The sequence below is a fragment of the Lepidochelys kempii genome, chromosome 2, assembly GCF_965140265.1.
Source record: "Lepidochelys kempii isolate rLepKem1 chromosome 2, rLepKem1.hap2, whole genome shotgun sequence".
Taxonomy (NCBI): Eukaryota; Metazoa; Chordata; order Testudines; family Cheloniidae; genus Lepidochelys; species Lepidochelys kempii.
Window position 1 is genome coordinate 187,583,242 of NC_133257.1, and position 27,417 is coordinate 187,610,658.

Genomic DNA, 27,417 nt, shown 5'->3' on the forward strand with positions numbered 1-27,417 from the left:
TGTGGTAGGTGCCTCAGAACATTGCAAGCCCTACCACAGAGGCTCTTCCTGGCATTTGCTGAAATTGCTTGGATAATAGCTTTACTTTCTTTTGGACTACTTCATGCCTTCCCCCAGAAAAACTATGGAAGTGAAATGTTAATTGGGAAATTCACTGGGTCTTATCATGGGGAGGTTCTGATTTCTCATTCCTTTGAGAGAGGGGTTTTCAGGCCTCTGGAGGCAGGTATTTATTGTGATTCGGTTTGTGTTCAAGTTGTATTTGGTGTGTTCAAATTCAGTTCATATTCAAGCCATCCAAAAAAAAAATGGTTGTTACTGGTTCAAATCAAATTTCAATCTTAGTGGAAATAAGTTTCAACTCTCCTTTTTAATTTAAAATTGAAACTATTTTGATTTTTGACCATTTATTTATTTTTTGAGTTTTCCTCGTATTTCTGTTGTCAAATAAACACGATTTTTTTAATAAATAATTTGTTTGAATGAACTAAAATAACATCTTCTAATATTTGCTCTGTCATGTTGGAACTCTGTGGTGAAAGGATAAATTTCAGGCCTGAAAATGTTGTTTCAACACTCTTCTGTGTTGCTGACCCTGCCAATACAATTTCTGACAATTGATAACAGCTTGATCATGCCATCTTTATGACATTCCCAGCAGTTCAATATGTTTTCTTTCTTACTGAGACGTGGCTTATCAGCAAATGGACCAAGAATTGGCCCAATCCTTATTTGGGCTTTCCTTCATTCAGGTATATTTGTGTTTGGAGATTTCATGAGCTGTAAGATGATATTCCGATTCATCATCCAATCTTTCAATTTCAGAGGTTTCTGACATTGATTCTATGACATTATTAATTTTTACTTATGACTGAAGCATTTCCAATTTTGTCCACGTTTTGACTTGACTTTGTCCCTTTCTAACAGTAGGAGTTGATATCTAGGATCAAGGTATACACATGAGACAGATATAATTTTCAAACAGATTTTTTTCTTTTCTCTCCCCACTGAAGCCAGTAAGGATTCAGTAAATGGAGAAGAGACTTTTGATGTTTCCAGTTGGCATTTTAATTAGGCACCATAAAAGTCACATGTGGTCAGTTTTTCATATTGAAGAATCTTATCACTTTAGCGGGTTTCAGTGCAATTGTGATGCCTTCAGTGACACTCCATTCTGCTCATGGTTTGAGGTGGCCATGTCCTGGCAGAAATCCCTGCACTCCAAGAGTCACTCAAGTATATTATAAGTTGAGAGCCATTTGGCAGGACAAACTAAGAGTGGGTTTTTAAATTTAATTTAATTAAATTTTCTAAGTTCTACCAATATTGTTTGTTTTCTCATTTTTTACAGACATATTGAGCTTTATGAATTATACCAGAGATTGTACGTTTTTCAGAGAGTCTTCAACTACAAGGTGTAGGCAAAATAGAAAATTCCCTTCAATGTTACACCCATGGCCTCAGCACATATATTAAGGCTAGCTGCTTCAACCATAGGAGTCAAATCATTCCAATCTTGCTCCATATCTTCTTCTTGAACTTCTTCCCCAAAGAATAAATAATTTATCCTTCACCTGAATTTGTTGTTGTTCTTCTTCCATTTCCTGGTCCTCAGTTGTTAACTTCACTGCTTTCACTATGTTTTCTCCATTATCTGTTGTAATGCTACATATACGCTTAGGAGTGATTCCATACATACCAACAACTTTAAGAATCATTGATTTTAAATATTCAAGAGATGCATCTTTCCTTGATCTCTTTCAATGATAGAGTCAGAAGAGCAATTTGTCCTGCAACAATATGCTGAATGTTACTCTCTTAAAATGGATCAGCCAAATTGTGTGGCACAACCCTCTTTCAAAGAAATTAGTCTTCCTTTTACTTGTTTTGTGATTCCCCCTCTTGAATGGTGGCTGCTACAGCAGTAACTTTGTCTCGTCCATCTTCAGCATTTCAATGCAAGTTTTGTCCCCAGCCCTTCCAGAATGGGGTCAACAATTTCACAAAATCCTGAATCCTCTATTAGGTTCAATAGTCCTCCTTTTTACAGTGACTAATTCTAGGCGAGCCTCCAGTAAGGTAGCTTAATCAATTGTTGTTGCAATTGCCTGAGTTGTGAACATGGAATCCAAAGTATCTTGTGTTGTTGTAGACTTCTTGATGTGGGTTTGTCTGGATTGTTGTTGTCCTTTTGTCATTTTTCCCCTTAAGAAATTGCAGATTACTCCTCAGGGTGGTGTCTTTGAATGTGCCTTTCCAGATTGGCAGCATGGTTCCCTGACACGATTCTGGTTTCTGAACTGGACAAATAGCTATTTTATTTACATGGTCATATTTGAAGAACATTCTTATGGGATTTTTGTTGTTTTCTCCTTATGATTCTCCATTGCTGTAATAAATTACAATAGAAATATAATTACTATAAATAAACCAAAGACATTAGCACAGCCCAGTTGCATATTTCCAGAATCTAATAAAGTATGGTTGTGTTTTAGCCGAGAAGCAATTCAGAGAGGGGTGATCTTGAGTCATCACCGATCCATGCGAGTTCGTTTAACATGCAAACTTTTGCAGAGCTTGTTCTCACTCCTCTAATCAGAGCCTGTCATAACCAGCTGCAGTAGGTGAAGAGAGAGAATTGCTTGGGGATGGGGTGGGGTGGTTGGAGATGGGTATCAGGTATTGCCCTAGAGGGTGGGGGGTTGGGAGTGAAGCCTGTGGCCTACTTCAGTGGGGAAATAAGTTTGCGGCATGGGCCCTGCCTCAAATGGGGCAATTGGAGGGAGGAGCTTCCCCAGGGTTTGGGCATGGGGGCGGAGGAGGCCTGTCTAAGGGGGAGAAGGGTTGGGGAGCCATTACTTTTTTTGGGAGGGTGGGGGCGAATAGTTAACTTCTGGGACCAGGGAGCATTCCAGCTCTGCTCTCAGAGATGGTTCATCTGTTGCTGGCCCCGTTGCTGCCTCATGTGGTATACAGGCAGCTCCTGTGCTTCTCTTCTTCCTCCCTACTCTTGTAGGCTGACCTTCTTCTAGTCTTATTCTCATCTCATTTAGGGTTGCCAAGTTTCTACTTGCATAAAACCGAACGCCCTTGCCCTGCCCCTTGCCTCACTCCTTATCCGAGGCCTTGCCCCCCGCTTACTCCATTCCCCTCCTCTGTGGCTTGTTGTCCCCACCGTCACTCGCTCACACATTTTCACAGGGCTGGCTCAGGGGGTTGGGGTGCAGGAGGGGGTGGGGCCGGGATGAAGGGTTTGGGGTGTGTGTGGGGGCTCTGGGCTGGGGGGTGGATCCGAGGGATTCGGCATATGGGAGGGGGCTCCGCGCTGAGGCAGGGGGTTGGGGTGTGGGAGGGGGTATGGGTTCTCATCTGGGGGTGCAGGTTCTGTGGTGGGCCAGAAATGAGGGGTTCAGGATGTGGGAGGGGGTTCCCGGCTGGGATGGGGTTAGGGTGTAGGGGGGTGAGGGCTCTGGGGTGGGGCTGGGAATGAAGGGTTTGGGGTGCAGGAGGGTGCTCTGGGCGGGGACTGAGGGGATTGGAGAGTGGGAGGGGGATCTGGGCTGGGGAGTCGGGGGTGTGGGCTCTGGGGTGAGGCTGGGCCTGAGGAGTTTCGGATGCAGGAGGGGGGATCAGGGCTAGGGCAGGGGGTTGGGGCACAGGGTGTGTGTGAGGGCTCCGGCAGGGGTACAGGCTCTGGGTGGGGCTGGGCATGGGGTTTGGGGTGCGGGAGGGAGATCAGGGCTGGGACAGGGTGTTTGGGCGCAGAGGGGGTCAGGGGTGCAGGCTCCAGATGGAGCTTACCTCAAGCAGCTCCCGGAAGCAGCAGCAGCCACAGTTTCTGGCCAATGGGAGCTGTATGGCTTGTGCTTGGGGCAGGGTGGGGGAGTGTGCAGAGTCCCTTGACTGCCCCTACATCTAGGAGCCGGAGAAGGGTCATGCCACTGCTTTCAGGAGCCGCGCAGAGCCATGGCAGGCAGGGAGCTTGCCTTAGCACTGCTGCGCTGCCTACCGAACATTTAATAGCCCAGTCAGTGGTGCTGACCGGAACCGCTGGGGTCCTTTTTTACCAGACATTCTGGTTGAAAACCGGACACCTGGCAACCCTAATCTCATACTGGGGCAGGCCTTTTCAGTTCAGTTCTGGTTCAGTAGGTAGGTAGGACAAAATTATGGTTTGGGTTTGGTTATGGTTCAAGTTTTTAAAAACAAACAAACAAACCACAAAATTCCACAGTTTGAACTGGTTCTCTGGTTCCAGTTCAACTTGCTGTCTGGCAGGGGCAGAGATGAGGCCCTCCACTTGAAGTGTTTTTTTTACATATTTTTTAATTGCTTTGGGTACTATAAAAAGCCCTAAGATGAGTGCTGCATTGGGTCTCCTTAGATCAGAAAGAAAAAGCGTACAGGACATACCCCTCCATGCTGCTACACTGAACTGTTCTCAGACTGCTGCCAGCAAGTTTTGCTGAGGACACTCGCTTCTCCTAGGGTAGGTGTAGAGGGCTAAAAGCCTCAGTGTCTCATTGTGCAGGTTGTGTGTTTGGGACAGAGGGAAGGTTGTCTGCTGGGAGAGGGTATGGAGCTGCACGGGGGAAAAGCCCCTCTATAATCCATCGTTCCACTGGCAAACTCTTGCAGCTTCTGCTGAAACTTCCAGCAGGTGTTAATGGTCTTGGTGTGCGTAGAGGGGTGCAAACTGTTAGTCTCTGTTCTTGCCTATGTATATTAGTAAGATTTTGCCTCTATTTTAACATATTCCCTCCCCTGCTATGAAGAAAGAGTTGGGGAAAAGGGATGATATACGGTCCTTTGTTTCCATGGCACTAATTTTCTATTACCTATTAAAGTTAGTAATTTTATTTTTAAAACGTCCTTTTGATAGGAATTTTCCTGTCATTTGTTTAAAACTTATAAATGTTTGGGTTTGCTTTGTGGTAACGCACAAAGGACCAAATCAGGATCACAGCCTCATTGTGCCTAGTAATGAACAGATACACATTAAGAAATAGTTCCTCACCCAAAGAATTTGTAATCTAATTTCAGACATCTATTAACAACGTCTTTGATTTCATCTAGCATACCATTAATTACATCTATTTATATTCTGAGTGGCAAAATAAGAGATTTTAGTTAGTGAATATGAAATTTCAGCAATAGCCTAACAAGTAGAAAAAGATAAATGATATTCTCTTTCCAGGTATATGAAGTTCCCTTTCAAAGAACTGAAAACTAAAGAATTGGAGAAGATAAAATACAGTATAAACAAATGCATTTTCAATTGAGTATTGGCAACAAACGGGCCATCTTATTTTGGAAAATTATTTCAGGATGAAATGTAGCACGTTTCACATTTTCACCGCTTGCTCTAACACAAAGGTCACTTAATTCCACGCCATAATTTTATTTGTTCAGAGTATTGCTCAGATATATCTTTGGGCTATACACATTCTTAGAAGAGATGGTTTTAAACTTGTAATAGATACAAAGCTGCTGAAAATTTTAGACATAAGAATTTCAAAGAGTTCTTTGTAAATTTTTATATGAAATCATTAAGAATGCAAAATGGATCTTCAATGATTGGATACTGTGGCTTCCATTAAAACTATGAATAGCATGCATGGTTTCTGGGTTCCCTTACTGGTAAAATTTTCACAGGAGCCAGTGTTGATAGTTGAACTTACCAATTTATTAAACAAAACAAACAAAAATGAAAACACACAGACTGTTGGGCCATCATTTCCCAAACAGGTAGGTGCAGGCTCTCGGAATTGCCTTTTTCACAGCCCCTTCTCTGTTTCATGTTTAGGGCTTTTAGAATGCTTGACCATTTCCTTTTTGTCCCATCACCCACTGTCTGTTACATAACTTCTTGGGGGATACTGACAATATCATGATAGGGATAATCAAAGTGCTTAGATAATGAGCTCTAAACTAATTTAGTCCCTTAGGTAAATACATTTCAATATATTTTCTTAGCTGTAAAACTATTTCATCAGGTTTTGAGGTCATTTTTGATTCCATGTAGAGAAAACTGAACATCTGCTGGTGATGAGGAGGAGTTTGTTCTTTTCATAGGTGATTTTTGGGATGACTAGACTGGAGAGCAAATTTTGTATATTGTGGAGCTGTTTATGCAATTTTTATTTTAAATTCTCCTCTCCTGTTATGTATATTGATGGCATAATCCTAGATGAATGAGATCCTCTTCTTTCCTCCTTTGAGTTTTTGTTTTGGCGTGAGACATGTCCAAAATTTTGTGCTGATGATCAGAGGAGTTGTAGTCTTACAGCCTTGTTGCTCTTTGTTTGCCAGCAAATCTGTTTTTTACACTTCTTATTTTTAATTTGAATCTGTTTTGTACTTCTGTTTCAAATTTAATGATTTTTTTTGTTGCTATCCATTTGCAGAAATTCTCATATCCAGGCCTCAAATATTTTATTGAATTTTCCTGTTTTATGTTCTCTCAATCCCATTATTTTGATGTTTTCTCAACTCCTATGCTTTTCTAAGTCTTCCAATTATTTTGTTGGGCTTTACACTGTAGTTTTAGTTCCTAATGGATCTCATTAACTTGTCTGGCATTATCCTGTAAGTCCGATGCTCTTTGTCTCAGTTCTTCTGTTTCTATAGATATACTGATGATTTACTTGTTCAACACTTCAACTTTGTTTTCCAATCTTCAAGGCTAAAGTGAAATTAGTAATTATTTAGTGCATTGGTTTGTGGTGAACCTTCCACTCTGAGTGTTTTCCTTTTTTCCACGTATTTTTGATGCAGAACAGATTTCTGTTAGGAACATTATTGAATGGCAGTTTTCTGAAAAAACATTTCTAGATGGATTAAGACCAAACTGGTAACTTGAGGTATTTAGTCCAATAGGGCAAGGCTTTCCAGAAGCATGAATCTCACTCCTTCATTGGGATCTCAGTGGAAATTGTTAAAAAAAATCTGATGCTTTTCTTGGAAATAAAATTGTATTTTATTGGTTTCCAAAGTCTACATGTAGTTGATTTGATTTTGAACTCTTGGAATTTCTAAATTTCTTTTTGGTCACCGTAACATATTACTTGTAGGTAGAGTAGCAATGTTGCCACTTACCAAGTGATAGAAATAATATTTGTCCATTTTTGAAAATAACTTTTGAGGTCCTATTTGAAATCAGGATGGAATGAATGAAATTAACTGTGGTGCACAATCCCCCTAAATGTTTGTGCAGGTTAGAGGTTTTAAAAAAGAATAAAATACAAAGAGATTCTCTTGTCCTCTGATGTTATGGCCACAATAGTCCTTTATTTTATGAATTCATTGAAGTCCACACAATGCTTTCAAGTTGTTCGCTTGGTACTTTGTTGCCTTTTATGATTTCAGGTACTTTTTTTATTGTTTATATCCAGGATAGATCAAATAATGGGGAGGAAACTGGATCTATCTGGTTTGACAGATGATGAAGCAGAGCATGTTCTTCAGGTGGTCCAACGAGATTTCAGCCTTCGCAAGAAAGAAGAGGAGAGGCTGAGGTAAGATTTTATGAAAATATATTTTCATTTTGATTGTCCTGTCTGGGTAATGAAAAAGATGCATACTGAACAAACTGGAGGAACTTGGCCTTTCAGCATCCATAATAAATATTTTTCACATTATGAAGCTGGATGTATTCAGCACAGAATATTTATTGTGGTTTGTAATTATAGCCAGATTCAGTTATTTGATTAAATACCATAATTGATTTATTTTTTAAAAGTGTTTGAATACATTTTTTTCATGGAAGTGAATAGGAGAAGTAAGCTAGTGTGCGTGCGCGAGCTCTCTCTCTCTCTCACACACTCTGTAATATACAGTATATTGTGCCGAAAACTGTTGTCTGACCAAATATTCAACTTCTGCTTTCAGTCACACAAAATCAGTAAAAAAACAAAAAGAGCCCCTTGCAAAGCAAAGCAAACTAAGTGTGAAAGACAGTTTCCCTCATATACTAGCAGGAATGTGAGTTGGTAGATGCAATAGCTTTCCCATTGTTTCCAACTGTATTTCCTTTTGTGTGATCCATGTTTCTTTTTTAGCTTCTCTAGAAAACATGACTTGCTTATCTTGAAGAGAGACTGAAGTACCTATCTATACTTGTTGCATGCAATTTCTCTTGCCCTAATGCTGACTTGAAAAACGGATACCATTTTTTATCTTCCAGCATCTCACTGGAATCACAAGAGCAGGAAGTTGCTTAAGAAAGGATATGAAACTCAGCCTGTACGTTGTATAAATTGAAGAAGAAATCCCTCTTTTTATTGTTGTGGTTTTATTTCCTGTTGCTATTCTCTGAAATAAGGAGGAAATACATCATCACACTATCCTAGTTCATTTTGAGTGCACTGACACCCACTGATCTAGTGGATGAGAAACTTGATTGGAACCTCAAGGTGCTGGATAGCTTAGGATAAAGGGGAATTTATACAGGAATAGACCCCTCCTCCCACTGAGTACCCCTTTGTTCGTTGGCCAGACAGATGCAAGTTGATTGGCTCTTGCTTTCTACAGTCACTTAATTAAACCCGGCCTGGGGTTTCTCAGACCTCTTTCATCATTTTTAGCCACTTGAGGCTGGTGTCCAGTGCAGATAATAGGCCAAAGAGCCAGCAACCAGAAAATAAGAGACATGTGATTTCTCTGGTGGACCCCAGGTCTATGGAAAAATGGAGATCTGGAGAGTAGGAACCCTCTTTGGTACCTTCATTCCCCTTTGGAGGAGGAAAAGGAGAGGATTCAGCAGAGGAAGATGAAACATTTGCATCGGCACTAGGGAGGCTACCCCGAGTATGGGCTATATGATAAATGCCCTGTGAACCCTGCACTGGATGCACCTAATGCCTGGCATGGGTAGATGGATAGATAGTGCCCTTCTTGGATGTGAAGTTTTAATAAAGTGGCCTGCCACTTAAAATCCATCCCCGTGTTTGTCCTTGTTCACCTGTGTCCCCTGATCAATAAGCAAGATCCTGCCCAGCTTTTCCAAACAGTGGTGGTGTGGTTCTGCTGTGTGGTGGAAGGGCAGGATGAGGAGGGCATACACAGGGAGACTCTGCTGTACCCTGTACCCAAGGATTTTAGTGGTTACTCCATTGCAGAATGAAGGCGGGGGAGGGCTAGGGATAGTGCAGGGTGGGCTAGAAGAGGAATGAGGAAGTAGCCAGGGGTTACTTGAGCATGGCCAGTTGCATCCTAATGAACTGAGAGTACAAAAGCTGGGAAAGATGCTGCAGCAATGGCCATGCTGTGATTCCAGTTCTCTCCCCCAGCCTGAAGAGATGGTTCCATGAACCTTGGTCCCCAGGGAGAATCCCTGTGCAAAGCCTATTTATTCAGGGGTCGTGTAGTGGTTGAGGATTTGTTTCTGGGGTTGGTCTATAACAGTTGTTGGTTAATAATAGTAATTTATTTGTGAAAATGGGGCATGGGAAGGTGAGAAATATCACAAACTAAAGGCAAAATGGGTTCCCACAGTACACAACTGACCATTAGCTGGCTTAAGGAACATTCCATGTTTTGGGGGAGGCTGTGCAATTCTGTTTGCATGCTTTCACAAAGAATTCCTGAGCAACTAGTTTCCTGAGCCAGGATCTGTTCATTTTGTGCAGTGCTGATAAAGCCACATTTCTCTACCACAGATTGGTTGTAACAAATGTTCAGTGACCAGACGTTAAATTCGGACCTTTTGTTAACTAAGGGATCACTTGCAAAGTTACCGGTTGGTTTGTGGTTTAAATTGTTGTGGCTGGTTTTTGCAGTGTGACATACCAGAGTACAGTCCATACTAATAAGTAGCTGTGTCACCCCTGCCCTCTAACCTGGAGTGCCATTTAAAATGCTTTGCTGCTGTAGCTTCGAGTCTGGACTGCTCACAAACAGCCTCCAGCATGTAAGTCACTCCCAGCACACAGCCAACCAGGCACACCTTGGTTTTTTACCAGCCTGGGTTATTCTACAGGGTGACCCTAGCACCCCAATCCCAGATTTCCCCCCAGAAATGTATGTCCTTTATTGCCTAGCCCTCTCAGAGACGGTACAAATCTACTGAGTCCTTTATTCCTTTCAGGGACTAATTATGCACACAACTTGTTACCCCAAATGGAGTTACATGGATACTTCAGCTTGAACACACTGGATTAGATAAAACAATAAACAAGTTTATTAACTAGAGCAAGATTAAAGAGAGATATTGTGAGTGCAAGTAATGAGGCATAGAAGTCCGACATGGTTACAAGAAAAAATAAAGACAAAATGCTTACAGATGCCTAACTTAACTTTGCTTTGAATCTAACATAGTTTGTTTTCTCACCACATGCTTTCAGCAGTCTCACTGAACAAACTCTTTAGGTCAAGATCGCTCCCCTGGAGTCCAAAGGTTGCTTTCTTTGTCTCTTCAGATGCAGTGAATGTAATGGGTAGGGGCAGAGAGAGGCTGCTTTGGGATGTTTATCCCTCCTTTTTATGTTTTGACTCCCTCTTGAAAAACATTTCCATCTGAGACCCAAGAGACAAAGAGTCTATGTGGAAGGATGTTCCCTGCTGGCTTTTTCCAAGTGTTTTGAACTTCCTGTTTGCATTTAAGCAGTATACAGGGTAATCAAATTAAGTCAAGCACACATTCCTTCCTTTTTTTAGGATAGACCTGACTTCTGCCTGGACAGGACTGTGGGGTTTGAAACATGTGTTAATAACATCATACAGGGAATCTTATAACTTCACATACAATGTTGCTGTACGTATTTTACACTAGACCAGTACTGACCAGCAAATTGAGTTTTCACAAGATACCTTACAAGGTATACTTTGTACAAAGATTGTTACAATACTGTGTAGGGTGTGAACATGGGTTATATTCTATCTCTCACGTTACAATACAGTAAATATTTTTTTGTTCGGTGGAGTAGTGTTGGGAGAAGGAGCTTAGTATGATCAAAGGGATAATATTTACACACAAGAGTTTCCCAAAATGTCACCTTATAAGGAGCTTTTGCCTTGTTTAAATACAACTTATTTTGCAACTTATACTAAGTCAGATCAATTCTTGAGGCTATTTCTATGTAGTTTTAATTTTTGAAAAAGTTATAATTGGCAAAATCTGTCAGCCTGATGATGATTTTAAAATGTCAGATATAACGCTATACTTTCTGTAGAAGACAAAAACCACTGTTTACATATTAACATTGTATAGAGTTTTGTTACAAAAATGGTTACAGATACGTATGAGGATGTGTTTTTTTTTTTTTAAATTTTGGTGTAATAGTAATATATTTCCTTTTGTTATGTGTACAATACAGTTTTATATAGGAAATTGATAAAAACCTTTATAAACTTTTGTAGATTGGCAAATTAGCTAAAACTGAATGTCAGTTGTGAAAATCAAGAGATCAATAGATTTTTACATAGCAAGTTTGTTTTTTGAAAGGGAACTTATTAAAGCTTTCACATGGAATGTATTTTATTTTTATATGTATAATATAGGGAGAGGTAGGTTTCAGCATACCGGCTTGTACTATACAGAGTTTTATATTTTTCCACTGGAATTTCAGTAGTTACTTTGCAGAGCTGACTTTGGCACTGAAAATATTGTTGTTTTGCTCTGTATGACAACGACGAACAAGAACCATTTAAGATAATATAGGAGAGTAGACGTTGATATAGCGGAAATCATCTAACAAGAATGTAAGCTAAAAAAACTGAAATAGGTTGATGGCTTGTTGGCTGCAAATCCACTTTGCCAGCAGAATATAAAAGCTTACTAATACACAACTAGAATGACAGTTTAAACTAATGTATTTATTGGAAGTGTGGCTAAAGTTAGGAAAGATGCAAATACTGCATAGTTTTCAGTCACATTATGCCAATATCTTCCATTAATTCTTTCATGTAGTTTTGTCTATTCACATTTCTATGCAGCGTAAATTATAAGATGTAAGAAATTTATGACAAAGTCAGACTTAAAATTTTTAGCTGGATAGTTTGATTTATTGAAGCTAATGAAAGTGTCATTGCCTCAGAAGGGCAAATGAGTTTCATGTTGTCTTTCCCCTCTGATGCATACTGTTAGTCTGTATCCGCAAAAACAACGAGGAGTCTGGTGGCACCTTAAAGACTAACAGATTTATTTGGGCATAAGCTTTCCCACGAAAGAAAGCTTATGCCCAAATAAATCTGTTAATCTTTAAGGTGCCACCAGACTCCTCGTTTTTTTAGGTTCGTGTGTCATTTGAAGAAGAATGTAGCACTATTGTAACCCATGTAAAACCTGTGCATACACAAAATAAAAATAATCAGGGGTCTGATTTGATTCTGCCCCCCCCCCCCCGTTATTTATTAAAATGACTTGAATGCAGATTTTTCCAATATTTTTCCAATATTAATTCATCATGCTTTATATAGGAACTGTGTAAGTCTTCGCTGGCTGGACAAGTTGTCTAGTTTCACTGAAGCTTCGTAAATATCTTTTGCATTCTCTGCTGTAATGCTCTTTTGTAACTTCTTGTAGCAGGCTCCTAATCAGTAGTTCTTAAACATTTTAATGTCATCTTCTCTCAGAAGCTCCCAATCCTGTTCCCACACCTTCTAGTGAGTGATTATATGAAAATGTAATAACTGAACAATGTTTAAGGTGACCAGATGAAAATAACCTCACTCAGTGTTGAGTATATAATTGGTTACTTCCACCCATTTTGTATCTGTGCAGTCTATTTTCTCATATATGTTATAGAACTCAGTAATTATTCATACCATATATCCTATCATTGTCTGCTATTCCTACAGCTTGAATCTCTCCAGCTCATTTTGTGTTGGTGGGATGTTTTTTGTTTTATTTGGCTACCCTTCCTCTATTTTAGTGTCATCAGCAAATTTGATCATGGCTGAAATTAGCTCAAAGAGATGCCCAACAAAGAGACATGTTAGTAGACTGGCTTTATTTTCTGTGAAACAATGCAAACAGGCATATGTGTACAAGGGAACTCTGGGAGGAATATAAAGGCACTCAACTTGAAGTGATGCCTGCACAATTGAAACTTGATGGTATGGTGGGACCACCTTGTCTTTCAAATGTGTAGGCTTCTCGTTTATGCTAGAACCTCTTCAGACCACTGGCACATGTGAGAACCACTGCCCTAAATAACTTAGGTAGATATACTAACTGGTGTGTTTCCAGTGGGAATTTTTGGCACCCTGGTTTAGAATTAGTGCAGCTGCAGCAGTGCTAACACTGGGAAAAGACCTTGTCGAAACTGGGTACTAGTATTTTTTAAAATCATTTTTCCATATACCATTTTTCCATTAGTGTCCACAGTGGGGGTGGGGGAAGGGGACACGACCCAGACAGAGGAGCTTACAGGGGCCTGATTATTATGTACATTAGGCTATTTACACTGCCAGAGGGTAAATGAAACTCTGATCCTCTATGGTTTCAAGATGCTATGCTGGGTGGGTGTTCCTGCTAAATGGAATTTGTCAGTATGAAGACATTATGAAATGAAATTTATCCTTCAGTTCTAAGTACTCTATCACAGTTTTTCAACTGTGGCTAGGAGTGCTGAAGCCGGTTTTCCCGATCATAGCCATTTTTACTTTTGCACTTCTAAACAGAGGAATTATTAGACTCTGTGTAGGAAGGGCTAGTGCTCTGAAGAGATTTCTGACTACTCTGCTTACTCCACTTGAGAAATAGCCACACATATGGTTAGTGAAAGGCCTTGTCTGTGCTGGCAATTTTCAGAAAATTGGCCTAGGGCTGGTGGAAATGCTAATGTAGATGGGGCACAGGCATTTTTACGAGTGTCGTCTCACCCTATTTGTGTTTCTCATGATCTTGCACTATGTGGAATTCAGGGTCAAGCTAGACCATAAAAAGCAAGTGGTTTTTTTTTTTTTTAAACCTCATTCTTCTGTCTCCTATTACAAGAGGATTTAGTATATGGACTGTATGTGTCATAGGTCTTGCAGATAAAATTAAAGTTCTGTTAACTTGTGTTTACAAAGCGCCTTCTGTGTAATTAATTTCCTATATTGGAAAAATGCCAAGTCAAACACACTGGTAACTAACTGGCTGTTGAATCAGTAGAGGTGTATCTATTCATATTCCTCATTCCTAGAACAGCTTTGCTTCAAATAGCTTTTAACAATATAGGTTTTAAAAGCTCTTTCTGGTTTTCAGCCTTGCTGTGTCCCTGAGCAGTAGAATTCCAGAAGATGACTTCGATTTCTGAACACTGAACTTTGTTGCCTTACGTAGTTTAATAGAACCGGCATCTATTTGGCCTTTACCAAATAGATGGGGAGGGCACAAGGAGGACCCTTTACACAGATTTTACAAGCACCAGATATGATTCCAGCCCCCATGATTGCTCCCTTGCTAACTCCTCTGGGGATGCAGAGAAGGAAGGGGAGACTGAAACATGGCTTTACCTCTGCACCCCATGCACTGGCCCTCAAAGCAGGAACAACGCACAGAGCCAAGAAGAATGGAGGGTAGCATCAGATGGGTGCTCTCTGCATGCTGCAACCCCCGCCCGCAACGTAGAAGTCAGACTACGCCTATGGCAAAGAGGTGAAATGACCATATGACAATAACTATTGAAACTGTAGTTTCTTTTCCTGAACTATAGTCCGTTCACAAGAGTGTCAACAGGAGTGAAATCAGAACCTTTCACCTACAGGATAAGTACCACAGCTCCTGTTACATAGGTTCTTCTTCGAGTGCTTGTTCACGTCCATTGGAAACTTTTCCCCTTAGCGGCTCCCGTCGGGCCAGCGGGGCCCCCCCGAGTGGTGCCACTGCGCCGCGCATATATATATACCCCCGCCGGCCTGACCCCCTCCAGTTCCTTCTTACCATCCGTGGTGGCATTGGAACGTCTCTCTCTCCCTCGCTCTCTCTTGTAGAAGAGCAGTCCCTTAGCCTTTAGAGTAGCTGTTAACAGTTCGTTAACATACCTATTGTGGACACTTAAGTCATTATAGATTCATAGATATTTAGGTCAGAAGGGACCATTATGATCATCTAGTCTGACCTCCTGCACGATGCAGGCCACAGAATTTCACCCACCACTCCTAAAAATGACCTCACACCTATATCTGTGCTATTGAAGTCCTCAAATTGTAGTTTGAAGACCTCAAGGTGCTTTAGGTGCTTGGAGGCCTCCAGCACCCGCCCCAGACCGCAGGGCATGCTGCAGGCCCACGGTTTCAAGGCTTGCACCATGTGCCGCAAACCTATGCCAGTTAGTGACCCCCACAACTCGTGTCTACGTTGCCCTGGGGATGGACATCAAACTGAACTGTGTAGGATTTGCAAGGGCGTTTAAGCCAAGGACAAGAAAAGAAAGAGACTTTAGTCTAAAGCAACTGTTGATGGAGACCGCATTGCAGCTACTGGACCTGGAGTGCCCAACGCTGGCTCAAGCTTCCTTGGTGTGTAGTGCCCCAGAGCTGTTGAGAGACCTGGCACCGGCTAAGCACCGTAAACTGTCGGCCCCAGAGCACCATGCTAGGCCCTGGCACTGCTCGTCCTCCCCAGTGCGGCCCCCGGTGCAGCCAAAAGGAAGGCGCGGTTGTTCCCTGCACAGGAGGCCGGCACTTCCCAAGGCCCCGAGCGCGATAAGAGCGGGAAGGCCGTGGTACTGGGCCTGAAACCGGCGGTCTCGGCAGCACAAGCCCCACCTTTTGAGGCTGCAAAGGACCTCATCGAGCTGTCGGCATCGAGCCCCCTCCTGTATGGGGAGAACCCTCTGGCACCCATGCCTCGGGTGCCATCGAGGGGTAAGCCAGCAATGGTGTGCCTCTCGAGGACACCGTTCTGGCACTGCTCCCAGAGTTGGTCCCAGTCGAGTGCTGACTCCGCGGACTCATACTTGCCAGCGGCCCAGAAGGAGGTTGCAGCACTGGCAGTGGGTCGCCATGAAGAAGCACCGGAAAGACCATGCCGCTCTCCGGCACCACCCAGAGACCGGCACCGGGAGGAGTTGAGACGGCTTTCGCCAGAGGACTCCTGCAGACGATCCCGGTCCAGGGAACCCTGGTCCCAGTCCCAGGGATACCGGTACTGCCCCCAATCAGCCAGGACACGCTCGTTCTCCCGCGGGCGCTGATCATTGGCACCGCCATGGCCTTCGCGATTGGCATTGCTGCAGTCCAGCACCGCTATAGCTTCTTGCACTGGGCCCCAGACAGCAGGGACCCTCAGGGGAGCTGGCAACCCCAATGGGGGACGCCAGGTCATAGGCCCAGGGGGTCCAGAAAGGCCAATCAGGAGTACCAAGAGGCCCCATACAGGGCAAGTTACTCGGTGCAGTGGTCCTGGGCGGTAGGTCCTCGTTCCTCGCCGCTCTGTCGTGAGGCTCTCCTCCTCTGGGACCTTTGCATAGCCCATGCAATTCACCTCAAGGTGTCCAATCTCCCGGAGGTACGAAACGAGCTGGCGGACTCCCTGAGCAGGTCATACTGCATGCACGAGTGGACGCTCGGGGCGGACGTCGTACTTTCGCTCTTCCGCAGGTGGGGGTTTCCCCGGGTAGACCTGTTTGCCACCAGGACCAATGCCCAGTGCCTGCGGTTCTGCTTGTTCCAGGGCCGCAGCCCGGGCTCGTTTGTGGACGCGTTTGCGATCCCGTGGAGGGGACTTGATGTATGATGCCTTCCTCCCGCTCCCCTTGGTGCACAAGGTCCTACTCAAGGTGCGCAGGGACAGGGCAACGGTGATCCTCATCGCCCCAGCCTGGGCCTGCCATCACTGGTACACATCGCTTCTAGAGCTGTCAGTGGAGGCCCTAGTAGTCCTGCCCCTACACTGGGACCTCATTACACAGGACTTGTCCACCCCGACTTACAGTCACTGCACCTGACGGCACCTGACGCCCTGGAGAGCCAGTGCTCCCTTCCAGTGCAACAGATTCTCCTTGGTAGTAGAAAGCCCTCTACCAGGGCGGCCTATATGGCCAAGTGGAAAAGGTTCTCATGTTGCTGTGAACCCTGACAGGTGCGGCCGTGCCAGGCCCCGGTGCAGGCCATTCTGGAGTACCTCCTGCACCTCAAGCAGCAAGGACTAGCCCCGTCCTCACTCAGAGTGCACCTGATGGCCATCTCCGCCTTCCATCCGGGGTTCTTGGGGGGCTCGCTGTTCGCCCACCTGATGGTGGGATGGTTCCTTAAAGGGTTGGAGAGGGTGTTCCTGTACTCCCGCCTACCAGTCCCTCCATGGAACCTTAACCTGGCCCTCTCTAAACTCATGGGACCCCCTTTCGAGCCCTTCGCTTCCTGTTCCCTCCTCCACCTTTCCTGGAAGGTGGCATTTCTGGTTGCCATTACCTCGGCCAGAAGGGTGTCTGAACTGAGGGCCCTCACCCCTGTGCCACTGTATACAGTATTTCACAAGGACGAGGTTCAGCTCTGGTCGCACCACAAGTTCCTCCCTAAGGTGGTCTCCCAATTCCATTTGGGCCAGGTCATTTGTGTGGTTCGAGCGCTGGTATGCTATTTGGAGTGCACCAAGCCCTTTCGTAAATCTGCGCAGCTGTTTGTGGCTGTAGCCGAGAGGATGAAAGGCTTCCCAGTGTTGGCGCAGCGGATTTTGACTCGGATTACAAGCTGCATCCGGGCGTGCTATGAGCTCGCAGGTGTTCCAGCTCTGGCGGTCATGGCCCACTCGACCAGGGCGCAAGCGACTTCCACGGCATTCCTGGCACAGGGCCCGATCCAGGAGATCTGCAGAGCAGCCACCTGGTCCTTGGTGCACACCTTCATGACCCACTACGCGGTCAACCAGCAGGCCAGAGAGGACGCGGCGGTTGGCAGAGCGGTCCTCCGAGCAGTTGTTCCATGACTCCTGCCCTCTTCCAGAGGTCAGCTTGTGATTCACCTAATGTGGAATGGACATGAACAAGCACTCGAAGAAGAAAAAACGGTTACTTTCTCGTAACTGTTGTTCTTCGAGATGTGTTGTTCACGTCCATTCCACCACCCACCCTCCTACCCCTCTGTCGGAGTTGCCGGCAAGGAGGAACTGGAGGGGGTTGGGCCAGTGGGGGTATATATGCACGGCGCAATGGCGCCACTCAGGGGGCCACTGCACCGTCCCGATGGGAGCCGCTAAGGGGAAAAGTTTCCGACGCTCGTGCATGCAGCAGGCGCACACCTAATGTGGAATGGACCTGAACAACACATCTCGAAGAACACCAGTTATGAGAAAGTAAGTAACCGTTTTTTTCAAATATGCAAGCAAACAAACTGTATGTGTATCGGAGGAGTAAGATTAACAGTTGTCAGTAATTTCATTTGCATACTAAATGTACTACTTTATGCCGTTTGTTTTATAGCTCTGTCTAGAGAGTAAAGCTTAATATTTTAACTGAAGTCCCCTTAGGGTTTTCGCTGGTCAAAGTTGCTTGTCAAAAAGTAGTGATCTGGATAAATTCCGCCCAAGAGCTGGAGAGCTAATGGCTGTTTTGGCTGCAGAGTCAGTAAGGTTAGCCTTTAAAGTGCTTTTAGGAACTGTTATTTGTCATTGATTGCAGGATATGCTGATCTGAAAGTGTGCTGCTTACAACTAATACTCTGTTTGGGATCACACAAGGTTGTAGATATTTCACTGATGTCATTAATATATCCATACACCAGCAATACGCCTGTATGCTATTTTGTATTCAATTTATTTCCAGCCTTCTACAGTACACCTTGCCTAACCTGTTAGTAGGTTTGATCCTACGGGGAAAGAGTAGGTGGATTCAGCTGACTCATTATTGCAGTGGGTGCATTATTCCACTTAGGCATCAGAGAGGTGGTGGTGACTTTCGACAGAGAGTGAGGACTAGGGTGCGGGGTGAACCGTTCTGAGGGAGGTACCCAGGTAACAGTTACAGCTGGGGAAATGAATTTTTTCTTCTTTTTTTAACTTTGGCAATAAAGCCAAACCTAAGTATAAGCACCCTTTATTAGAGGGCCCTCTGAACTTTATTGGGAGTGTTCAAGTTGGAGTCTCCAGGAATTTAAGATTAATCTTTAATTAAAGATTGTCATGTGATGAAACGTCCAGGAATATGTCCAACCACACTTGCTAACCGTGCTGTTTAGATACATTTCAAAATCCCACTAGGTGCCTGCCTGCATCTTTAGGTGCCTAACTGTCATTGAAAAACAGGCCCTCGCTATTCTAGTAATGGGAGTCGTATATGTACCTAAGGTTTTATATACTTAATATTGCTCACTGCTGTCTGTTATGTAAATTAACAATCATTGTTTAGCTCAGAATATGTAGAGATAATGAACAGACGTAATGTAAAATCAATATTTAATCTTCGATATCTTCTGTATGAAGAGCCTGATCTTGCTAACTTGATTCATAGGCCTAATCCTCATTCACGTGCATAGTTCTCCATGCATATGAGGGACTACTCATACAAGTAAGGAATACTCCTTTGAGTAAGGCTTTGTAGCATCCAAGTCTGCAGAATTTGGGCATGGTGACAGGAGTTATTGCAGATATTTTGAATATAGTGTGCCCTTTAGTAAGAAAATATTTTACCTTATCAAAAACAATAAATAATCAAGGGTGCCAGCCATAAACATTCTGGCTAAAAACCTTATTCGATATTAGGTTTCCAGTAAAGAGGTTTGGATAAATTATCTAGTATAAGTAAGAAAAGCCTTTTATTTTTATTCATTAAAAGTTTACAAACCTTCAGAGAGACAAGGTTGGTGAGGTCATATCTTTTTACAAACCTGACGATTATACTTACGATATACATCAGCTGAGGCTTTGCCTCTGTAATATTTGAGGCAGAATGGGGGGTGCTACAGAGCTACAATGCAATTAAAAATTGTATTGTAGACTAAACCTAACTGTGTTTCTGTATCAAGATTTCACCCCCGGGCTGGCAAAGGCTTTGGCTTTGTTGGAGGGACATGCTTGTAACTAGTTTAGTGGAACTAAACATGTCGTCATATCTAGATTCTCTGAGGTACAGTTGCCATGTAGGCAGGGTCAAAATCTAAGTTGTAAGTAATGGTATTTCTGTTCATGTTTTTTGTTTATTACTGTGTTTATTACTTCCACAAATTTAAATAAAGCTTGCAGACAAATGCCACACGAGAATAATAGTCAAATGTCGTAGACTGCTAACAATGTGCAGTAGGAAGATATTTGATATGCTATTGCTGTAAGGAAATACTAAATTGTAAATGATACATGTCAAGGCTCTCCGTGTTGGTAGCACAGTGTTGTAGTTTAAAATTTGTTTTTGGCGCTAGAAGGGAATTATCATACTTTTTCAGTTTCTATAGCAACATGATAAATGTTATAGAACTCTGCTTGGTTGTGTTGACCCGTTCGTGGGTCTGCCTGGAGTGATATGACTCCATATCCTAAATGTGCTCATCTTTGACTCTTTCTTGGAAAATTAGGGTTACTATTCCGCCTTTTGAAGTTTGTTGATTTCAAAGCTACTTTGGCAATTAAAGGAGGCTTTTTCTACAGGCAACATTTATAATAATGTATTTGTATAAGAGATGATAATGTGTCAAAAAAAGGGAGCCATTATGTTTAGCTGTTGCCTTCCTTATATAGAAGACATTAAACAAAACAACATACCCCAGAAATATTCCAAGGGAAATAAATAGATAATTACATTAAAGTGATATTGATGTGAAGCCGAACTCACTGATGTCAGTTGTTTTAATTAAGAGTAAATCAGGGTAAGTGGCTAGTCTTTGTCTGTATTTTTTTTAAATTATATCTAGTTTTAGCTATTTTGGGGACCCTCATATGGAGAAGCCACAGACCTTGGTGAGGTTGGTTTCTAATCATCATCAGAGGCAGGGCCAACAGCAGCACTAAGATGCAGCACCAGAAGATGGGGAAGTGGAGGAGGGCTGCAGGAGTGATCAGCTGGCTTGTTCTGTTGAGGCCAGTGCTGAGCTCACCACTGCTATCTGTGTTTATATTTTTAAAAAACTTATTCCTAAATCCTTTCTGAAACCAGGAACTAGAGTAATAAGTGGTGGAAGGAAATAATGTTTTATCATTAGGTAAAAATAAACTATTTGTTAATTTTCCCACTGGTTTGCACCTTGTTAGTCATCGCCAAATCCCACTGTGACTTGCTTTGCACAGAAGTATGTGATTCCACAAAGTGCAAGGCAGAGGAGATTCACGTCATTAATGTTTAAATTAGGAAGGGTAAAATATGAAGTGTTGTGCTGGCAGCAGAGAAAGTCATAGGAAATAAAAGAGGACTTCTTAATGTGGGGAGGTGCAGGCTGAGAGCAGCCTAAGATATCCAAGGGGTAGAGATTCCTTAACTCTGGAAACTCCTCCTCTGAAGTAAAGCAATGGATCATTTACATAGCTTGCAAAGGACTGGCCTTTAGCAGCCCCTAAGTTACTCAGGAGAGTACAGGTCTCTAGATGGGGAAAGGCTAGGTTGAGAACACCTATCCATTTACAACTTCCTGGATTAATTTTAAGACTTTTTCTGCTTCTTAGGAGCAGTTTCAGATGGAGGAAACCAGAATGAGTAATGTTTTTTTAAATGAACTGGTCTAGTGGTATAGTATACAATTTGCAGTTACTATGCATTTGTCTGTGTAGCTAAGATTACAATAAACTCATGATTGGTAAGGGGGCTGCCTAGTCCCACTATGATGATTAGCTGAGCTGAAAGAGTAAGCAGCCAATTAAACTACAGCTTTCATTCAATCCATTTTTATAGATTTATTGCTTAACTTTCAGCATAAGAAATTGTCTGCCCCACTCCTTCAGCAATAATTTAGTTCCCCCATTGAGAGTAAACTATCCCACAAGTATCCTTCCTATTAGTCTGTAAATAACTTGCATTATTTTGGGGTGAAATGTAGCTAACTGAAGCCAGTGAGTGGAGGAGGAGGAACTGCCCAAAGACATGCTGAAAGTGTAGTCAGGTAGGTAGTAGGAAAACCACGAGAGGACACTATTATGAAAGCCACAAAACAACCAGATGAAGGCAAAGGGTAGCTGCAGAAAGGTTGAAGAGGATGGGATATGGGTCAAGAGATATGGCAAAGAAGAGAATCTGGCAAGAGCACTTTCAATAGATTGGTGAGGGTAGAAGCCAGAATGAAGTGGATCTAGGATAAAGTTAGAGGATTTGGAAACCGACTCCCTATGTTGTGCCCGCAAAATTTGCCCATGTACCTATTGTGTGCATATAACAGGTAACTGCAAATACTAATTTTCCTTTTATGGTTGTCACTTACATTGCCACTTGAGAAATTTTGACTCAATATGTGCTCATGAAGGTCTCGATACAGGGACATAAGTGCATGCTTAGTTAGTCCATAGTCAGGATACCAGTTAAGCAAAACCTTAAGCATGCATTTAAGACCCAGAGACTGATCAGAGAAACCTGTCTTCACATATCTTGTAAAACAAGTTAGTCTATGTCCTATTTGTAGTTGCTGTACACTTGTCTCTGCATCTGAGATTAGAATAGGTCCCTAAATGTTTTTCTGAACTGAACAATAGACTGGGTTGTTATGTGATAAAATGACTTTAATAAATCATGTAGCAGCCTGTCCTTTCATGGTTGAAATGAATTACGCTAAATCAATAAGATATTCAAATGTGTCTCTCTTTATTACTTTAATCCCTGGACTCTTATGGTTGTTACAACGTGTAGAAGCAGCATGACTCAAATGTATTTTTGCTGTGATACTAATTAAAAATTAGAATGCAGAAAATATCTTAATCTGATCCATTGACCAGTGTTCAGGCTCCATGATAAAAAATATGGAAAATTCTTTCCATCTCTCTTTGATATATTTCTATGAACAATTAATCTCTGGGTGGAGCTGTATATTAGTGAAGAGCTCAAATACAGTGAGCTTGGTCCTTCATGGAGGTCCACTGGGTTTACGCTGGTGCGATTCACTGGAGTTACAATAGTATAGAATTGTTCCGAATTTTTTTGGTTATTTCAGTCAGAAGCCTGTGATAAACGTTGGAGAACAGTAATTGCTAATGGAGTTGGCTCTCTCAATATGTTCTCCTAGACAGGGAAGGTTGGAGATTGCCTAACTAGGAAGATTGTTCATCTTTTTTTTTTTTTTTAAAGCAACTGGGAGACTAGAGCATACTTAAGGGTTGCCAGTAACATGTATTCCTGACCAGAGGCTTATACAAATCGAATAAAGAGATGAGAAATTCTTATTTGGCTTTCATCATACATTAGGGACAAGGAACCCATCTCATAGGACCTCCTTGTGCATTCACGCCCTCTGATGATGAAATTGGGTGAAAATCAGGAAAAGTGAGCATTTGCTACGTTCTGCATTTACATTGTGTCTCTGGAACAAGAGAGATTATCACAAATCCCCACCATTGTATCTGAGAAGATGATTAAAGACTCCTTGAATCGGGAACCATTCAGATATTGAAGCCTTCATGAGGTAGCCTGTATTATTCCGGAGAAACAACCCAGACAAGTTCTGCTGTTTGAGACTTTATAGATGGCATTGCAGAGGAAAAGGGACCTCTTAATCTCTCTCAGAGCCATTGCATAAGAATGGAAAAGCTTAATATGATGCCGTGTGATAGATATGGTAATTTCCTGTGATATCTTTGGGAGATCTTACTAGTTTATTTATCACTGTGGGCTGGGGGTTGTACAAATTCCTTGGGGTAGAGGGACCACAGCTGTTCAGGAACTAAGAACAATGAGAAGTGATTGGGCAGATTCATTCGGGTTATACTATCTCCCAAGAAGCATCACCACCTGGAGAAGCTCGTATGTACTGGTTCAGCCTGGATTCACGAGAGACCAGCAGACAAAGAAAGGACTTTTGGATAAGTAGCCTGAGTTTAAACTGACTTGGGGCCTTTGTTCTGATCCAGCAAATGGAGAGGACCTTCTGTCCAAGAGGAGAGCCCCAGTCCTTAAAGAACGATTGTAAGGACTGACATCAACCAGAGCCTTTGTTGCAATGGGGTGGGAGTGATCTTTGGTAAAGTTATTAGCATGCATTTAGTTTCTTTTATTGTTTTTTTTCTGTAATGTTTTTACCTTAAGAATAAATGTACTTGCTTAGAAAGAGCTGGGTGGTAACTTATAACTGTGGGCAGTTGTACTGTTTATAGCCGTAGAGGAGAAATCAGTGCAAGCCTGCTGAGGCAGTCTGAGTTGCTGGGGAACTCAGTGTAGGCAGGGAACTGTGCAGCCTGGAAATATTCTGGTCAGGAGGGAGAGAGATGCAGCTCTCTACCTGAGAGAGATGATGGTTTGGGAGCCTTAGTAGGTTCCGTTGCTGGACCATGGAGAGCAAATACAAGTGCAGTTGCTCTGAACTGTGACATCAATCTCCTTCTGTCCTGCTGTGCATTGACACGTGAACACTTCATTTTGAAGGTTCTGCTCTAAATGAGCAAACCATTTGATTGTGGGGGAGCAGCTAGATAGAAAACTGTTCATTGGTTAGTCACGTTATATCTTTTTAGTCCTAGTACCTACTTAATATGTTCCTAAAACTATAGCAGATTATGAGTTTAAGAAACCAATCTGTGTCCTGTGTACAAAAATAAAATAGTTATGTATGATTTTAATAGTCATTCTAGAAATATGGTGAAATTTAATCAGGAGTTGATTAAAAGCTTTCTTGCTGCTGATTGCATCCATCCTGTCACTCAAGTAGATGTAATCCTATAGCATATTCTTTTTTTAAAGCTAAAGAGAACAGACTTGAATCAATATTATTTGATTGACAGCAGGAATTGCATCTCCTGATAACTTCGCTTAATTTATTTGATTTTTTTTAAGTTCCTGGACTCCTTACAGAAAACTGGTCAAATTCTTCTGTTACATGTGTGTAACGTCACTGCAGTTATGAGATCAGAGTCTTTCTCAGTATATTCCCCCAGTTGAGAAAGCACTAGTTCTTGTTCACTCCTGTGGAAAGTCACCTAAAAATCTAGATGCATTTTATATGTTGTCTATTGTTTATGTATTTTTATGGTTATTAGTTATTGCATTAATTCAGAAGGGCAGAAAGTAACATCCATGTTTCAAAATAGGCCATTGTTGAAATATATTTTATTTAAAAAAAAATTGTTTCAGCAACGGTGGATTTATCACATTTTCCCCTTTCCTATTCTACTCATTCCAGTTCTTGACAACATTCCTTTATTAACTGCATAGAGCAGAGGTGGGCAAACTACAGTCCGTGGGCCACATCCAGCCTGCGGGACAGTCCTCCTGGCCAGGGAGGCTTGCCCCCTGCTGTTCCCCCTCCCCTGCAGCCACGCCACCGCACGGGCAGTGGGGCTGCGAGTTCCTGCCGCTCTGAGCAGCATGGTAAGGGGGCGGTGGTGGCGCATGTGGCATTGGGGGTGTTGAGTAGGGGGTACTGGGGGGCAGTCAGGGGACAGGGAGCGGTTGGGGATGAGGAATGGGGGGTGGGGGTTGGATGGAAGTCCTGGGGGGCCTGTCAAGGGGCGGGAGGGTGGATGGGGCTGGGGGGCAGTCAGGGAGCAGGGGGGGTTGAATAGGGGGTAGGATCCGGGGGGGGTGCGGTTTGGGGCAGGGGGTCCTGGGAGGGGGCGGTCAGGAGATAAGGAGTGGGGAGGTTGGATGGGTCGGGGGTTCTGAGGGGGGCAGTCAGGGGGCGGCGGCCAGGCTGTTTGGGGAGGTACAGCCTTCCCTACCTGGCCTTCCATACAGTTTTGCACCCCGATGTGGCCCTTGGGCCAAAAAGTTTGCTCACCCCTGGCATAGAGTGAGACAACTATCTGTGAATAAACATGGCTACTATCTGTGAATAAACACGGCTACAGGTACGTAGCCTGTACCTTTATATCCATCGGTCCAGGCCTGGTGGATTGCATTTTGCATCTGGATAGACACCCTGAATTTTTTTTGGCACCATCTGGACCTTCATTCCCTTTTCCCAGACTCTTGTTGATAGTGGTATAAATAACTTCCTCTAATCAGCACAACCAGACTCAGTGTGCCTATGCAGGCGAGGAATCCGGGGGATGACGGCCTCAGGAATAAGATAATCACAGGAAATCTGGTAACAAACATGTTCCCCTCTGGTTATTCTCCCTTTAAAGTGGGATTGACTTGAGCCTCCCAAGAACACCAGCTTCACAATCTGTGAAGCTAGATCATAGTCCAAAAATGATCTGATTTTAGAGAGATGATATTTAGATTTAATATGGTTAAAATATTTTTGTGAGGGATAGGATTCAAGATCGAGTCAGTCAGTTGGAGATTCTAGCAGGCAGTCCTCGCTAAATGTGCAAGATTTGTACCTGCATCTAGTAAAAGACTTTTGTGTCCCTCAATGATCCTGTGATTAAAATAGGTAGGGAAGACGCTTCTATTCTGTGCATTTACCTCTCCTGAATGAACCACTTTTTTCATGTTTTTTTGTGGGGTGGGGGGTTCTGTTGTTTTTGACAGAATTGACAGCAGTAGAGACAGTAGCATTGAGAAGTGAAGACCTAGTTAGAGGTAGGTTAGAGGTTGATCTAGTGATCATCTGTCTGTTTTGTTTTTGTTAAACACTACAGCAGCCTGCAGCACTATCCAGGAAGCCCTGAAAGTGTTTTGCTGGCTAGACCTTCTGGATGACAAAGCCAAGAGTTCTCTCAAATTTAATTGCCCTTTAGTTTTAACTAGGGAAGCAGTTCCAGACAGCCCAGAGCAAAATCTTCCTGTCATCAAACGTTATAAAAGAGATCCAGCAGAGCATTCACTCATTTCAGGACTCTCACCAGCTTCATAAAGCAGAGTTTCTCAAACTTTTTTTGCTGATGAATCCCTTTTCAAATGCCGTGTTAAGCACAGACCCCCAACTGAGAAACTGATTGAGAGGGGTATATATGTACTTCATATAAACACGTACTGTTAGTAATGCTTTAAGAAAAAGAGCATAAGAGTACTTACAGATATCAGTGAGAGGGATGTGCCTATCTGTCCTTGGTGTGATTGGTTGACATTTTGAAGACCCCCTGTGCAGTTTCTGGGGTCTCAGGATGAGAACTGCTGCCATAAAGGAATGGGCAAAAGTTTCTCAGTCTCCTAATTATTGTAACAGAAATCCATTTTCACGTACTGTGCGGGATTTTCAATAGCACTCAGTGGGTTCTGACTGCTCCCATCGAAGTCAGTGGCACTGATGACTTTTGATGCCAATGGCGTTGTTGCTTTGTGAGGTCAGACATGTGCCTTTTGAAAACTCCACCCTCTGTAAGTATCTTGGAATGGAGACCAATGAGAGAGAAAGCGAGTCCTCTTATACTTCGGCTAGTTTCTAATAAGGATGCAGGACAAAACTCTTGGGGTCCAGAGGCTGGGCATTCTTGGTGGAAGGCCCTTAGCTGTGGAACTCCCTACCACAAACTTTACTACAAAATGC

General features: G+C 42.9%; 1 protein-coding gene across 9 annotated transcripts in view; it reads left to right on the forward strand.

The window, feature by feature from the left end:
* Positions 1 to 27,417, forward strand: part of MYRIP (myosin VIIA and Rab interacting protein) — a 348,495-nt gene that overhangs the window by 19,037 nt on the left and 302,041 nt on the right. For 3 of the 9 annotated variants that reach the window (XM_073333104.1, XM_073333103.1, XM_073333106.1), the window contains one exon: positions 7,395 to 7,517. In XM_073333104.1, the coding sequence (XP_073189205.1) occupies positions 7,408 to 7,517 (110 nt within the window). In that variant the 5' untranslated portion in view covers positions 7,395 to 7,407. Of the gene's footprint in view, positions 1 to 4,395; positions 4,490 to 5,359; positions 5,377 to 5,685; positions 5,749 to 7,394; positions 7,518 to 27,417 lie in introns of those variants that run through there. The other 6 variants (XM_073333109.1, XM_073333110.1, XM_073333105.1 and 3 more) reach the window with 5 other exon arrangements.